Below are 16,153 nucleotides of genomic sequence, written 5' to 3' on the forward strand. Positions count from 1 at the left end.
TCATTGTCTATTAACTATCAGTAGTACGGCGTATGGAAGGCCACATCGCAACCAGCGGATGGCGCTCGATGAGCTTATTTGTTACAATGTACCCGCGCCTGAGAAAAAAAGACGTGCGTACGTGTCACACGTGTACGTAGTGCACTGTGTACAACAGAGGTTGTCCAGTCTTGGACGCATACACAATCTTTGAGGAGGTTCCTTTCCGTCACCTTGGTAACTGTGATGACGTGTAATGAATAAACCGCCTACCACAAAAATACCAGCCAGCCAGCGGCCATTGTATCTCAGAATATCTGTCTAGCGTGTCGGGAGAAAATTGACGTTCTGCGAGTGCTGTACGGTTTGAAAGATCTGCAAGATTTTTTTGATATTACACGGAATATTCCTGGTTATTTATATTGAACAAATGCCGCGTGTAAATAAAAACAGAATAGTATTTTAGTTCTACCAGAAATGCATGTTGTTTTAGAATTCCTTTTGCAATTTTTCTGTTAAGCTCGCGTACCTTGCTAGCTACTGTACTGATACGCGCGTCTGTTTCCTTCCAGTCGTCTGAGAAAAAAATCGGTGGATATTCCTTCTCTTTTGTTAACCTGTCTTATTGGCATTCTTTTCGTAAATTTGCCTTTTTAGAGTTCTGTTTCTATTTAGATGGCAAGCTTCCCAGATTCTGTAAACGAAAATGACATAGGTGAGTATTCTCAAAAAAATATTTTCTTTGGGCTACATTGATGGGGATGGTTGTGGCATAGTCCAAACATTCGCGTTTCGTTTGCTGTAGGCCTAACGGGTTAATGTTAACGTTTGCTATAATTATTTTAGACTAACGAAACAGTTGTTTTGCGCTGCATGGCTTGTTGGATCGTTTGTTTTGTTGTCATTTGGCAAGAACCCCCTCTTTTTAAAAAAATTGGCAGATGTTTGCTAGGTTGTTAGTTTTGCAAGCAAGTTAACTTAACCAACTTAGATATCAAACATTAGCAAGCGTGTGCTAAAAAAACTTTTCTAGCCGATATCACGATCAGACGGATAATTCAGTAGATAATTAATGTAAGTTACTGTTTACAGATCATTTAGAACCCTCCCCCGTGCATACCAGTGTCTCCTGAGCCAGTTGGGGGCGGGGGGTGCGCAGTCTGACTCTGTAAGGAAATCACAACACGAGACACAAGGCAGGACGCTCCTGGCCTGGTAACCAGTTGCGCGGCGCGCACGTTCGTGTGACCGCTTTGAACTATTTCTCAAACGGGAGAATAACGATTACATTCGCAATCGTGCACGAGCATTCTCTTTATATTCTCTATCGAATACTCTGTCACTGTGGATTTGAAAAATTATAAGTCAACGAAGTGCTTTTCCAGCTTCTGAAAACTTTGTGGAACGACCCCCTGAACTTTTTCAGAAGCAGCGTTTAAGCGTAAGCATGTGGCTGTAATTTTAGGCTAGATTTATGAACCATATGGTGCACAGGTAAGCAGTGGAGTCACAGGTTGGGTTGTTCTCAGGGTAAGGGGGTGGAGTCACAGGGTGGGTTGTTCTCTCAGGGTAAGGGGGTGGAGTCACAGGGTGGGTTGTTCTCTCTGGGTAAGGGGGTGGAGTCACAGGGTGGGTTGTTCTCTCAGGGTAAGGGGTGGAGTCACAGGGTGGGTTGTTCTCTCAGGGTGAGGGGGTGGAGTCACTGTGTGTTAGACTCTTTTGTGTTCTCTCTCCTCAGGTAAGGCTAAGCCCATCGGTGAACTCTTGGTGCCTGTTGCTCCTTTTGACCAGAAGTCCGGGCGGGAGGCCTGGTCAGTGGCCTTTGCCCCTGATGGCTCCTACTTTGCTTGGTCACAAGGCCACCGTATCGTGCGGCTCGTACCCTGGTTCAGATGCCTCAGCAACTTGTGAGTATGCAGATAATACTACACTGCCTTTCACTGTTACGCTACAACATACTTATTGCACTGCTTCTTGCTTATGTCACGTCTGCTTACTTATTACACTGCCTTTTACTATTACACTACAACATACTTATTACAGTACCCACTTACTTATTACACTACCACTTACTTATTACACTGCCTTTTACTATTACACTACAACGTTCTTATTGCACTGCTTCTTGCTAATGTCACTCCCACTTACTTATTACACTGCAGCTTACTTATTACACTTTTTTTCATGATTTTTTTCAAAATTTTTAAATCAATTAAAAACATTTTTTAGAAAGAAATTTGACAGGTAGTGTGGGGCTGAACATGTCCAATTCCCATGCTAGTTTGGAATGCCAAATTGACTGCGATCGCAGCCGCGTTCGCCGCCACTGGCGATCTGGGAGAGCGTAGGCATCCGCAGTTCTCCGAAGCACGTGCTGCTTCTTTTCACCCCGCGGCCTACAGCTAAGCCCACAGAGAGCAGAGTCAGCGGCCCACAGACACCCGATCCTCCAGTGCGGGGTGGGGGGTGGGAGGGGGGGGGTTGCTAGATGGCGGGGGAAATGCAGTCCCCTAGCCGGCTGAACCCCTCTGACAGTCTGGATTCGATCCGAGACCGCGGGGCTCATCCGTGCTCCGCAGCGCGGTGCCTTACCCGAATGAGCCCCCCGGCAGCCCGCCCGTGAACCGTGTTCTCAGGCTGTGTTTCTCAGACCAAAAGCAGCTTTTCAGAGCCACGTTCAGGGCCTGAGAGGAGGAGTGGGCAGGGTGGGCAGGGGGCCGGGCACGGCCAGGTGTGTGTTTTGGTGGCTGCGTGAGGGCCATGGCTCCTGAGGGCATTGGATCGGGGCCCATGAGGCCTGAGGGCATTGGATCGGGGCCCATGAGGCCTGAGGGCATTGAATCGGGGCCCATGAGGCCTGAGGGCATTGGATCGGGGCCCATGAGGCCTGAGGGCATTGGATCGGGGCCCATGAGGCCTGAGGGCATTGGATCGGGGCCCATGAGGCCTGAGGGCATTGGATCGGGGCCCATGAGGCCTGAGGGCATTGGATCGGGGCCCATGAGGCCTGAGGGCATTGGATCGGGGCCCATGAGGCCTGAGGGCATTGGATCGGGGCCCATGAGGCCTGAGGGCATTGGATCAAGGCCCATGAGGCCTGAGGGCATTGGATCGGGGCCCATGAGGCCTGAGGGCATTGGATCGGGGCCCATGAGGCCTGAGGGCATTGGATCGGGGCCCATGAGGCCTGAGGGCATTGGATCAAGGCCCATGAGGCCTGAGGGCATTGGATCGGGGCCCATGAGGCCTGAGGGCATTGGATCGGGGCCCATGAGGCCTGAGGGCATTGGATCAAGGCCCACACGGAGCCGTGTGTCCAGTACAGGGCCCCTTTGACAGCGGTGCCGGCGGCTCGCGGGTGGGCCGGCGCGCCGCGTCTCGCCTTACCGCGCCGGCACAATGGCGGCTCCCCGGCGGGCCGCGGCGCGGTGAAGGCCCTTTGTGCTGCTCCCCGGGCTGAATGAGCCGCTCATAATGCGACTGCTGCTCCCGCCTGGCACCGGCCCCCCGAGCGTCTGCCTGCACACGGCCTTCTGTACGCCACGGGCTGTGTGTGTGTGTCTGTGTCTATGTGTGTGTGTGTGTGTCTGTGTGTGTGTGTGTGTGTCTGTGTGTGTGTGTGTGTGTGTCTGTGTGTGTGTGTCTGTGTGTGTCTGTGTGTGTCCGTGTGTGTCTGTGTGTGTTTATGTCTGCTTTGTCCTGGACTGCGGCCCCTGAAGGTTTATTACTGGAATAAATTATGTCATCATAAAAGAAAGTAATGAAGGTGTTGAGTTCATGGAGTTCTCTCGCCCTGGAGTGGAGAATGTGTGTTTATTAGCCTCACTGTGAGGACCAGGCCTCATGTGGATGTGTGTTTATTAGCCTCACTGTGAGGACCAGGCCTCATGTGGATGTGTGTTTATTAGCTCCGCTGTGAGGACCAGGCCTCATGTGGATGTGTGTTTATTAGCTCCGCTGTGAGGACCAGGCCTTGTGTGGATGTGTGTTTATTAGCTGCACTGTGAAGACCAGGCCTTGTGTGGATGTGTGTTTATTAGCTGCGCTGTGAGGACCAGGCCTTGTGTGGATGTGTGCTTATTAGCTGCACTGTGAGGACCAGGCCTCATGTGGATGTGTCTTTATTAGCTGCACTGTGAGGGCCAGGCCTCATGTGGATGTGTGTTTATTAGCTGCGCTGTGAGGACCAGGCCTTGTATGGATGTGTGTTTATTAGCTCCGCTATGAGGACCAGGCCTTGTGTGGATGTGTCTTTATTAGCTGCACTGTGAGGACCAGGCCTCATGTGGATGTGTGTTTATTAGCTGCACTGTGAGGACCAGGCCTCATGTGGATGTGTGTTTATTAGCTGCGCTGTGAGGACCAGGCCTCATGTGGATGTGTGTTTATTAGCTGCGCTGTGAGGACCAGGCCTCATGTGGATGTGTGTTTATTAGCTCCGCTGTGAGGACCAGGCCTTGTGTGGATGTGTCTTTATTAGCCTCACAGTGAGGACCAGGCCGCATGTGGATGTGTGTTTATTAGCTCCGCTGTGAGGACCAGGCCTCGTGTGGATGTGTGTTTATTAGCCTCACTGTGAGGACCAGGCCTCATGTGGATGTGTGTTTATTAGCCTCACTGTGAGGACCAGGCCTCATGTGGATGTGTGTTTATTAGCTCCGCTGTGAGGACCAAGCCTTGTGTGGATGTGTGTTTATTAGCCTCACTGTGAGGACCAGGCCTCGTGTGGATGTGTGTTTATTAGCCTCACTGTGAGGACCAGGCCTTGTGTGGATGTGTGTTTATTAGCTGCGCTGTGAGGACCAGGCCTCATGTGAATCTGTGTTTATTAGCTGCGCTGTGAGGACCAGGCCTCTGCTCAGTCCTGTGCTGCTGCTCTCCTCTTTCTGTGACCCCTCTTTAGTTGTCCAAACAAGCCAGTTCAGTTTCTTGGGCGTCCTTTAATGGGCGAAGAGGTGGCTCATTCTGTGAGGCAGCCAACCTTCAGCCCACGGGCCCTGCGTTTGGGAGAACGTAAGGACAAACCTACTCGGGGGGCGAGCGGAATAGTTGGTTTCCTTTCCCGCAGGTAAAATGTTTGCTGCCTGTGCGGCAGGTTTGGTGGTTCCGTGCCCCGCAGTAAACCTGTCAACGTGGATGGGACGACGTCGAAATATTCGGCGCTGTGCTGGTTTTGGTGTTCGACGATTCGTTTCAGTTTTAAACCGGCCCAGACCGGGCTTAAACTGGAACGCGGCCGCACCGCGCTATTTTGCTGGCGTTACGAACGCGCCGCACGTGTGAATTCGTGAACACGCCACACGGAATGCGAGAATATTTATTTTATTTCATTTTGACAGTTTGGTGGGCAAGCTGTGTTTAGTCACGCGGTCCAACGTCGTCTGCTTTCGCGATGCGTCCTAAACGGAGTGAATCAATGCGAGCGTCTTGAAGGAGAGACGCTAGGAACGTGAGAGGACAGCTCTACACTCGTCAAACAGCGTCAGGTACACGGCTGTCAAATGTTTTCATCATGTCATTTTTTGAACTGTCACTCTAGTCGGGTGGAATAAGTAATGGGGCGTCATATGGACGTGCTGTGCTATAGGGAGTGCATATACACTGTCTGTTAGGGGATAGTGGCTGTTAGGGGATAGTGGCCGTCCAACGGAATCCTGGCTACCCGCTCCGAACATTGAGCCCAGGACACGCTGACTGCTCGATTTTAATCGCTTTTGATTGGCCGGGCCAGGTCAGCGATTGAGCAAACCTTTGGAATGTTAAGAATGCACTTCAGACGTTGGGACCGGTCAGGTGGCACATTGCAATATAGCTCTCAGAGTGTCAGCACATTCTTTGTGGCGATCTGCGTTCTGCATGACATAGCAGAGGCAGGGTTGCGTGGTGAAGTAACTGCAAGGTCAGGTCCCTGCTAGGACGATGCTGTTGCACCCTTGGCAAGGCACATAACCTGTATTGCTTCAGTGTATGCCCAGCTGTATAAACTGATGTAAAAAATGCACAAGAGAGGTGGGACTGATTGGCTTTGGAGTTGTTTCTTAAGTGCATGTCTTATGTGAAGTGCAGGTCTGAAATAATGAAACTTAGCTGAAGTAGTGATTTAGTGAAATTGAGTTGGATATGCCCTAATTTGCCAGCACCTTCTGTTAGGGCTAACGTTTGGCAGTTGCGCCTTGACTGTTAAAATAGTGCCCCATATGTGAATCCTTCCTGTGCGGCTAAGGGCTCAAATCCCTTGTGCTCAAGCACTTTCTGAATTGTGAGCCCATCTCTGTCTGTAATCCCCTTGATTTCCCCCCATCTGAGAAAAGACGGAAATACTGTTTGCTCTCCTTAAAAAGAAAAGATACGCATGTATCCTTTTCTGGGCAGCATTTAAATATTGATCTTGATCTTGTTCAGCGCAGTATGTAAACAGCCTGCTGAAGGTCATTTAGAAACTGGTGAAGGTCATTTTGAGACGGGTGAATGTCATTTGGAGAATGGTGAATGTAACTTCGAGACTGGTGAAGGTAATTTTGAGAGGGGTGAAAGTCATTTAGAGACTGGTGAAGGTCATTTAGAGACGAGCGAGGGTCATTTGGAGACTCGTGAAGGTCATTTAGAGACTGGCAAAGGTCATTTTGACAGTGGTGAAGGTCATTTAGGGACTGGTAAAGGTCATTTAGAGACAGGTGAAGGTCATTTAGAGACTGGTGAAGGTCATTGAGAGGCTGGTGAAGGACATTTAGAGACTGGTGAAGGTCATTGAGAGGCTGGTGAAGGTCATTTAGAGACAGGTGAAGGTCATTTAGAGACTGGCGAAGGCCTAGCTGATGTATAGCACCTGTAGTAGTCAGCGTATTCCTGGTGTGTTATGCACACGGTGTCCTGCGGGCCCTGGTCTCGGATGTCTTGCACACACACCTCCAGGGGTTTCTGTTCCCCAGCTCCAGGGCCATTGCAATGGATGCCCTGAATTTTGGCCTCATTGCCCTTTTTAAAAATAACTACAGACACAGCTATTTGCACCTTGCCTTATAATCTGTATGTCTGTCTGAATTTTTGCCACTCACCACATGTGGAAATAATTCTCCAGGCCGTTAAAAGTGGAGCAGTTCTGCAGCGCGTTCCCTTGGCGTTTCCATAACCCGACCGCCAGCTTTGTGCTCTTGGCAACAGGCTCATCTCCCCACGCTCACTTGTTCCTGTCAACTGCAGAACTCTGTGTACTTTCGGTGATGTCAGTAATGTAGCTGCTTTGTGTAGTTACATCGACTTAACAGGAGGGCGTCCATGAAAGAAATCATTGAAGCACGTTTTCCAAGTCCTGTTGTATAGTGACATCATCGGCTAGCTACAAAGCTGTGTTAGCAACATTGATAAACAATCGGAGGAGGAGGACCAGGGCTTCTTCGGTGATCCATTTGGCTATCGATAGCCGTTAGCTAGCTAGCCAACCGTAAGAATGTGTGCCCCGCGTGATGAAATTTGAGGCCTGTCTGGCTATCTGAAGCCTCTGGCCTTATCAGCAGTGTGAATGCCATGTGAGAACGGGCTGTTGCTAAGCCGTAGTCTGAGGGAAGCAGCATTGCTTTATGGTCTTACTGTCCAGCAGCCAGAGGGAAAACACAAAGTCACGTGGGCTTCTCATTCACTAGAAGAGAATCGGCCAAGTATGTAAATACTTTCGGCACGGGGGGAAACATGCAAGTGTTCCTAAGGGATTTAAACAAAAGAAAAAAAAAACGGAAAAATTCTTTAGGTGTTTGAGTTGGAGTCACTGAGTTGAAACTGTTTTGTTTTTTCTGAGCGCTACACGTGTCAGAATCTTGTTGGTGGTGGTTTGCCAGAGAAGACGTGGATCTGCACTCTGGTTGGCCGGTTGTCCCTGTAATTCCTTAACAATCCACTTCCATTTCGGGAGTTAAATTGTAACTGATTGGTTGTTGCATTTTTGTTTCACTTGGATACTCGAGGACCTGAGACGGTATCCTGGGCTCTTGGTTGCATTTCAGAACACATTTTTTTTTTAAACATATTTTTTTAAAACCGAGTCGAGTGGCTTCTTAGTGCAGTGGATACCATTGGCACATTAAACCGCTGGCGTTGCCCGGGCGACACACTGCCGACATTATCTCCGGTTCATCTGCCCGCCCGCCTGCCCGCCCGCCCGCCTGCCCGCCCCCCCGCCCGCCCGCCCGCCAGCGTGACACACACACAGCGGGGCCTTGTGACGGTCCGCTTCCACAGCGCGCCTCCTCCCCCGGAACAGTGTCCCCGTTGTGCGCCTCGTCACGAGTCTCTCCTTTAAGCCCGCGGTCGGAGGAGGAGGAGGAGGGGGGGGGCCGCGGGGTCGTTCTCCCCTGGAACGGGGGCCGAAAAGCGGGATTTACGTGTTTTTGTAATCTCCCTGATGTAACCATGGGAAATTTCCAGGGCCCTCCTCCCTGGGCATTACCTCATCTCATTCCTGTTCTCCCTCTGGCCCACGTTTTTCCCCGGAGTGGGGATGGCTTTGTGGCTTTTTCGTTTGGGGGATTGACAGTTGTTGTTTTTATCAGAATGGGTGTTCTCCCCCACGCGTCGACCGGTGTCCCGCCCCCCCCCACCCCCCCCGATCGTAGGGGGCCGGCCGGGTATCCGCGGGCCGTTAATTTGTTTGCAGAAGCAGGCGGACGTCACGCTGTATCTGCCTCCTGTTTGCAGAGCTGATACAATATTTGCTCTCCAGGGCAGGTTTCTGAAGGCTGTTTGACCCGGTTCAGACTGCGAGCGCGTGTGTGTGTGTGTGAGTGCGTGTGTGTGTGTGCGTGTGTGTGAGCGCGTGTGTGTGTGTGCGTGTGTACATCGTTTTTGTACGTCGCTTTGGATAAAAGCATCTGCCAAATGAATGTAATGTGCGACAGGGGCGACATAGCTCAGGAGGTATGACCGATTGTCTGGCAGTCGGAGGGTTGCCGGTTCAAACCCCGCCCTGGGCATGTCGAAGTGTCCTTGAGCAAGACACCTAACCCCTAACCCCTAACCCCTAACTGCTCTGGCGAATGAGAGGCATCAATTGTAAAGCGCTTTGGATAAAAGCGCTATATAAATGCAGTCCATTTACCATTTACCATTAATGTAATGTGTGTGTGTGTGTCTGTGTGTATGTGTCTGTGTGAGTGTGCTTATGTGTCTGTGTGAGTGGGTGTGTGTGTGTGCGTGTGCGTATGTGTGTGTGAGAGTGTGGGGGGGAGTATTGGCCATCTACATGGATTAAAGTTGGACGTAACTGATAGGGGTATACCTTATTTTTAGCTATACCAGGGTGAATGGTATATGGAACGAGCAAAACATTTTTAGAAATTTAGAAAACCTGCCTGGACGGATATTTTAGCCCCAAAAAGAAATCTGAAACCAGCCCAGTGTCTTAACAGTCACGTCTCTCCTTTCTCTCTCTCCCTCCATCATCCTTCTTTGTCATCCCCTTATTTCTTCCCTCCCTCCCTCCCTCCCGCTATTCCCTCCCTCCTCTCTTCCTCCCTCCCTCCCTCCCTCTGTCCCCTCCCCCTCTCCTCCTCCCTCCCTTCCTCCCTCTCTCCCTCCCTCTGTCCCCTCCCTCCTCCTCTTTTCTCTCCCTCCCCCCCTCCCTCCCTCCCTCTGTCCCCTCCCTCCTCATCTCTTCCCTCCCTCCCTCTGTCCCCTCCCCCTCCCCCTCTCCCTCCTCCTCTCTTCCCTCCCTCCCTCTCTCCCTCTCATCCTCCCTCCTCTCTCCCTCCCCCCCTCTGTCCCCTCCCTCCTCTCTCCCTCTCCCCCCCTCTCTCTCCCTCTCTCCCTCCCTCTCTCTCCCTCCCTCCCTCCCTCCCTCTCTCTCTCAGCTCTGGGGGCAGTGCGGACGCTCCGAGCGGGGCGGGGCCTCGGCGGCTGTCGCGGCAGAACAGCGACGGGAGCCTGGCTCCCAGCATGCCGCGGGAGCACACCATCGACTGCGGCGACGTCGTCTGGGGGCTGGCCTTCGGCTCGTCAGTGCCGGAGAAGCAGAGCCGCTGCGTCAACATCGAGTGGCACCGCTTCAAATTCGGCCAGGACCAGCTGCTGCTCGCCACGGGCCTCAGCAACGGCCGCATCAAGATCTGGGACGTCTACACGGGTCAGTCTCCCCGGTTAGCCTGGTTCAGCCTGGTTCAGCCTGGTTCAGCCTGGTTCAGTCTGGGTCAGCCTGGTTCAGCCTGCTTCAGCCTGGGTCAGCCTGGGTCAGCCTGGGTCAGTCTCCCCGGTTAGCCTGGTTCAGCCTGGGTCAGCCTGGTTCAGCCTGGTTCAGCCTGGGTCAGCCTGGTTCAGCCTGGGTCAGCCTGGTTCAGTCTGGGTCAGCCTGGTTCAGCCTAGTTCAGCCTGGGTCAGCCTGGGTCAGCCTAGGTTAGACTGGATCAGCCTAGTTCAGCTCTACTGTGGGAAAGGGCTATAATGAGCCGGCCTGGTTCAGCTCTACATTGGGAAAGGGCTATAATGAGCCGGCCTGGTTCAGCTCTACAGTGGGAAAGGGCTATAATGAGCCAGCCTGGTTCCAGCTCTACAGTGGGAAAGGGCTATAATGAGCCAGCCTGGTTCAGCTCTACATTGGGAAAGGGCTATAATGAGCCAGCCTGGTTCCAGCTCTACAGTGGGAAAGGGCTATAATGAGCCAGCCTGGTTCCAGCTCTACAGTGGGAAAGGGCTATAATGAGCCAGCCTGGTTCCAGCTCTACAGTGGGAAAGGGCTATGATGAGCCAGCCTGGTTCAGCTCTACAGTGGGAAAGAGCTACAATGAGCCAGCCTGGTTCCAGCTCTACAGTGGGAAAGGGCTATAATGAGCCAGCCTGGTTCCAGCTCTACAGTGGGAAAGGGCTATAATGAGCCAGCCTGGTTCAGCTCTACAGTGGGAAAGGGCTATAATGAGCCAGCCTGGTTCAGCTCTACAGTGGGAAAGGGCTATAATGAGCCAGCCTGGTTCCAGCTCTACAGTGGGAAAGGGCTATAATGAGCCAGCCTGGTTCAGCTCTACAGTGGGAAAGGGCTATAATGAGCCAGCCTGGTTCAGCTCTACAGTGGGAAAGGGCTATAATGAGCCAGCCTGGTTCAGCTCTACAGTGGGAAAGGGCTATGATGAGCCGGCCTGGTTCCAGCTCTACATTAGGAAAGGGCTATGATGAGCCAGCCTGGTTCAGCTCTACAGTGGGAAAGGGCTATAATGAGCCAGGCTGGTTCCAGCTCTACAGTGGGAAAGGGCTATGATGAGCCGGCCTGGTAAAGCTCCTGCTGAATGAGCAGGTTTAATGAGTCGTATGAGGTAAACAGCTGGCCGTTTCCTGAACCGTCCCCAGGTTCCCCCCATTAAAACTTGTTTTTCTCAGGAGATGAAGAAAGGTCTCTCTGCTTCTCTCCCGTTTGGCCTCCCATCGACTGACCCCTGACCCCTCCTTCCTGTTTTACACCCCCTCCGCTGTTCTCAGTTTGCCTGTTTGTCTCCTCGTTGGGTCATTAATTCTGCTGGGGGGCGGTGCCCTGAGACTGGTGTGCTGGGTAGTGCTGGGTAGTGACCTGGCTCTTCAGGCTGGTGTGCTGGGTAAGTGCTGGGTAGTGACCTGGCTCTTCAGGCTGGTGTGCTGGGTAAGTGCTGGGTAGTGACCTGGCTCTTCAGGCTGGTGTGCTGGGTAGTAACTGGCTGTTCAGACTGGTGTGCTGGGTAGTGACCTGGCTCTTCAGGCTGGTGTGCTGGGTAAGTGCTGGGTAGTAACCTGGCTCTTCAGGCTGGTGTGCTGGGTAGTGCTGGGTAGTGACTGGCTGTCAGGTCTGGCTGTACAGTGCATTTTGTGGCTAGCAGCTCTCTCTTGCTCTCGCCCTATCTCCTGCTCTCTCTCTCTTTCTGACACATACGCTAAATTTGTAAGGTGCTTTCTCGGTCATTTGATACCTTTATTTTAATATTATATTAATAATATATGATTATATCATATATCCCCAGGCCAAATAGTCAAATTGAACCCCGCTTTTCCCCCCCATGAGCGCACACTCTTAAGCCACTCCTTCTGTGTCAAATGGTGACTCGGTTACTTATTTTTAGACGACTGAAGTTAACAGCAATGCTTTTGCAATCTCAGGGCGCCATTTTGGCTCGTGTGGACGTTGCCCCTGCCTGGGGTTTTGTCTGGTTTCCAGCAGTGTGGTCTGTTCCGGTACATCCAGTGTAAACACGAGGGAGGTTTGTGGTGCGCGGTCAGCCTCGTCCCAGAACGGCGGGTTACAGGACTCCGGGTCACTGGGACAACCGTAACCGCGCGCCCTGAGCTGATCTGAGGTCAGCGCATTCCGGCATGCCTCGGCAGCTATTATTACCCGCGGTGCCGTGCTCCCATTGGCTCGGAGGGTGCTCCAATGGGGCAGGTCCCGAAGCTGTGCCGCCATTGGCCGATGGGGCTCGTGGGTGGTTGTGGGGGTGGGGGGGTGGGGTTTGCTTTCTAGGTTACCGTTCTGGAATTACTCCTTCCTCCCACGAGCCTTATCGCTTATCTGATGCACTCAGCCCGAACCTCGGAGTGCTTTAAGAGGTCACTGTCTGGTTAAAAAAAAACAACCCTGTAACTACGGCGACGGGCAGGTTTGCGCTCTTTGGTGGCGCTCCGCAGGTTATGGGAGGAAACAGGTGACCTGGGTGTGGAGAGAGGAACCGCGGGAGCTTGGGAAACATGGCGGTCGTAGCGTTTGAAAAGACAAGCCCGAAGGCCGCTGGGTCAGTCTGACCATCCCTGTGCCCACCCCCCCCACCCCATTACCCCCTTTCTCTAATTTCCTTCTGGGGAATCAGATTTCAGAGCTGGAGTAGGGGTGGTGAGGAGCCCCTTGCCATGATGGCACTGATAATGCCCCCCCCCACCCTCCTAAGCATAGCATGAAACACACACACACACTAACACACCACACACACACACACACACAAACACACCACACACACACACACACACACACACACACACACACACACAAATACACACACACACACACACAAATACACATACTAACACACACACACACACTAACACACACAAACACACACACACACACACACTAACACACGCACACACACACACACACACACACTAACACGCACACACACACCCACACACACTAACACACACACACACACACACAGGCACTAACACACGCACACACACGCACACAAAGGGCCTGTCTCTTCTCTCACACGCTCTGGTGTGGCAGAGCAGCGGTTATCTGGCTGAAGGTGTGCTCACTGAGCCGGTGGAGTTTACCCTCGGTGTTGTGACACGCGCAGTAAAGCTGATATGAATGGGGCTCGGTGATCAAACGCAGACTGGATACTGCCCCTGTGTGAAAGTGTGAACAAGCGGTCATCCATGCTGTGAACGTGTTTTACCTGCACACAAAGGACCAGGAGAACAGCAGCCCTTCATATAGAGACATTTCTCCAGTGTGTCAATGGCTGTTTTTGAGACAGGAACCAGATATTGGGTGTTTTTAAAAAATATATATTTATTTTCTGAAATTTTTTTCACCATTTTCAATGCACATTTTATTTTGTAATTTGTGATTGTAGTTAGCACTATAATGAGTATAGTTTTAATTACAGTGTAGTTTGTTTTAGAGTATAGTTTTAATTACAGTGTAGCTTGTTTTAGAGTATAGTTTGGATTACACTGTATCTTGTTTTAGAGTATAGTTTGGATTACACTGTAGCTTGTTTTAGAGTGTAGTTTGGATTACAGTGTAGCTTGCTTTAGAGTATAGTTTGGATTACAGTGTAACTGGTTTTAGAGTATAGTTTGGATGCAGTATAGCTTGTTTTGGAGTATAGTTTGGATTACAGTGTAGCTTGTTTGAGAGTATAGTTTGGATTACAGTGTAACTGGTTTTAGAGTATAGTTTGGATGCAGTATAGCTTGTTTTGGAGTATAGTTTGGATTACAGTGTAACTGGTTTTAGAGTATAGTTTGGATTACAGTGTAGCTGGTTTTAGAGTGTAGTTTGGATTACAGTGTAGCTTGCTTTAGAGTATAGTTTGGATTACAGTGTAGCTGGTTTTCCTTTGACCCTCTGAATGGTTTGCTCCTGCAGGCAAGCTGCTTCTGAACCTGATGGACCACACTGACATCGTGCGGGATTTGACCTTTGCCCCCGACGGCAGCCTGGTGCTGGTGTCCGCGTCCCGGGACAAGACCCTGCGCGTGTGGGACCTGAAGGACGACGGTAAGCTGGGGAGCACCGCCCCCGGGGTCCGCCCCCAAACAGCACGACCCCGTCTGCTTCAGCCCTGAGGAAGCTCAGCCGCAGAAACGATCGCGCTCGTTCTCTAGGCAACGGCTGGGCCAGTCGCTCTGGATACTGAGCATCTGCTAAGCGCCTGTGAAGAGATGCTGGTGTAGAGATGAGGCAGCAGGGGGCTTTAAAGAGAGGGAGGAGAGAAGTCCTCTCTTCTGGCGGCTGCAGGCTGTTTGCGGCGCGCTTTGTTTGTTCGGATCTGATGTGTCGTTCACCGCAAAGACTCCTGGGAATCCCTGAAGAACACTGCGTCTTCGCCTCCCGCCCTGCCTCCACCCCACCCAACGGCCCCTTCATCTTTAATTCAGGGGCTGCTGCCGTTAGCGGTCGGTCTGCTAGCATTAGCGTTGGGGCTGCTAGTGTTTTTAGTGGTGAGGCTGCTAGCATTAGCGGTGGGGCTGTTAGCATTAGCGGTGAGGCTGCTAGCGTTAGCGGTGGGGCTGTTAGCATTAGCGGTGGGGCTGCTAGCGTTAGCGATGGGGCTGTTAGCATTAGCGGTGGGGCTGCTAGCGTTAGCGGTGAGGCTGATAGCCTGCTGTAGCTCTGTTTCTCTGCAGCCAGTGGAAGCAGCCATCGGGGCATTTCAGGGCCTGACCTGCAGTGTGTGTGCAGTGCGTGGAGCTCCCCGCAGCGAGAGGTTAAAGTCGGGTCTGTTTCTTCTCAGTCTGCTGGAGTGTTTGCCTGTTCTACAGCACTCACCCGTCCCCCCGCCACCCCCCCCACCCCCACCCCCACCATCCCGTACGCCACGCCCCCCTGTGACGCACGACACTCACCCGACAGGTCCAGGGTATCAGTGTAGTCGTGTGCTGTTTGCTCAGAGGGGGCTGTGCCGTGACTGGCTACGCGCTCGGCTTGCCTCTTTTTCATAACACTGAGTTCTGTCTCGCCTGGCACACGCCAAAGCTGGGTATTAGTGGAAAGAAGAAGTGCCAACTTTGTTAATGCGGGAGACCCCCCTGTATGTACAGCCTGTAGACTCTGTAGATTCCCCCCAGTCACAGCGCAGTCAGAAATCGCACAGACCCCTGTGCTCCAGGTCACAGTGCAGTCAGACGCTCAGTGCAGGGTTTGGGGGGCGGGGCATGGAGGTGACGCTCAGTGAAGGGGCGGTTGCCGTGGTTTGGGGGGCGGGGCATCGTGCTGACGGCGCGTCCTCTCTCCGGCCTGCAGGGAACATGGTGAAGGTCCTGCGGGGTCACCAGAACTGGGTGTACTGCAGCGCCTTCTCGCCCGACTCCTCGGTCCTGTGCTCCGTCGGGGCGGGGAAAGCGGTACGTCCTCTCCTCCTGTGTGTGTGTGTGTGTGTGTGTGTGCGTGCGCGCGCGTGTGCGCGTGTGCGTGTGTGTGTGTGTGTGTGTGCGCGTGTGCGTGTGTGTGTGTGTGTGTGTGTGTGTGTGTGTGTGCGTGTTTGTGTGTGTGTGTGTGTGTGTGTGTGTGCGCGCATGTGTTTGTGTGTGCTCTACACAGAGTCAGTGTGTCAGAATGATTCTCATGCTCACCTGTCTTGGCTCCCCTTGGCTGCAGTGCTAGCAGTGTAGCCCTGGCGGTTCTCCCTTTTTTAAGCATTAGCATTAGCATTAGCGTGACCTCACTCAGGGCACTGAACCCTTCCTTATACTGTGTTCACTTTTTCCACCTCCTTTGTGATCTGGCAGATTTGAGACTTGCCTTCCTGTCACAGGTGGGGGCAACTCAGCTCTGATTGGTTGGTAGTGGGCGGAGCCACAAAGGGTCCCGCACATAGGTGCTGCTCCACATCTGTCCCCCTCCCCCCCGCTGTCATAGTTAAAACCTTTTATCATATTGTCTTGTATTTATTTTATTTGAATTTATTTTTTTAACTAACTTCATTTGACAGTCTGCAACCCTTCATAACAC

The 16,153-nt window shown here is 52.2% G+C and overlaps 1 protein-coding gene across 1 annotated transcript in view; it reads left to right on the top strand.

Annotated features, from left to right (window-relative positions):
• The first annotated feature begins 237 nt into the window (after positions 1-237).
• Positions 238-16,153, top strand: part of LOC118210428 (WD repeat and SOCS box-containing protein 1) — a 24,185-nt gene continuing 8,269 nt past the window's right edge. The window contains exons 1-6 of the mRNA XM_035386615.1: positions 238-338; positions 637-694; positions 1,718-1,886; positions 9,819-10,090; positions 14,069-14,200; positions 15,446-15,546. Coding sequence (XP_035242506.1) covers positions 655-694; positions 1,718-1,886; positions 9,819-10,090; positions 14,069-14,200; positions 15,446-15,546 — 714 coding nt within the window. The 5' untranslated portion in view covers positions 238-338; positions 637-654. The remainder of the gene's footprint in view (positions 339-636; positions 695-1,717; positions 1,887-9,818; positions 10,091-14,068; positions 14,201-15,445; positions 15,547-16,153) is intronic.

This window comes from Anguilla anguilla, chromosome 12 (genome assembly GCF_013347855.1).
Source record: "Anguilla anguilla isolate fAngAng1 chromosome 12, fAngAng1.pri, whole genome shotgun sequence".
Classification (NCBI taxonomy): Eukaryota; Metazoa; Chordata; class Actinopteri; order Anguilliformes; family Anguillidae; genus Anguilla; species Anguilla anguilla.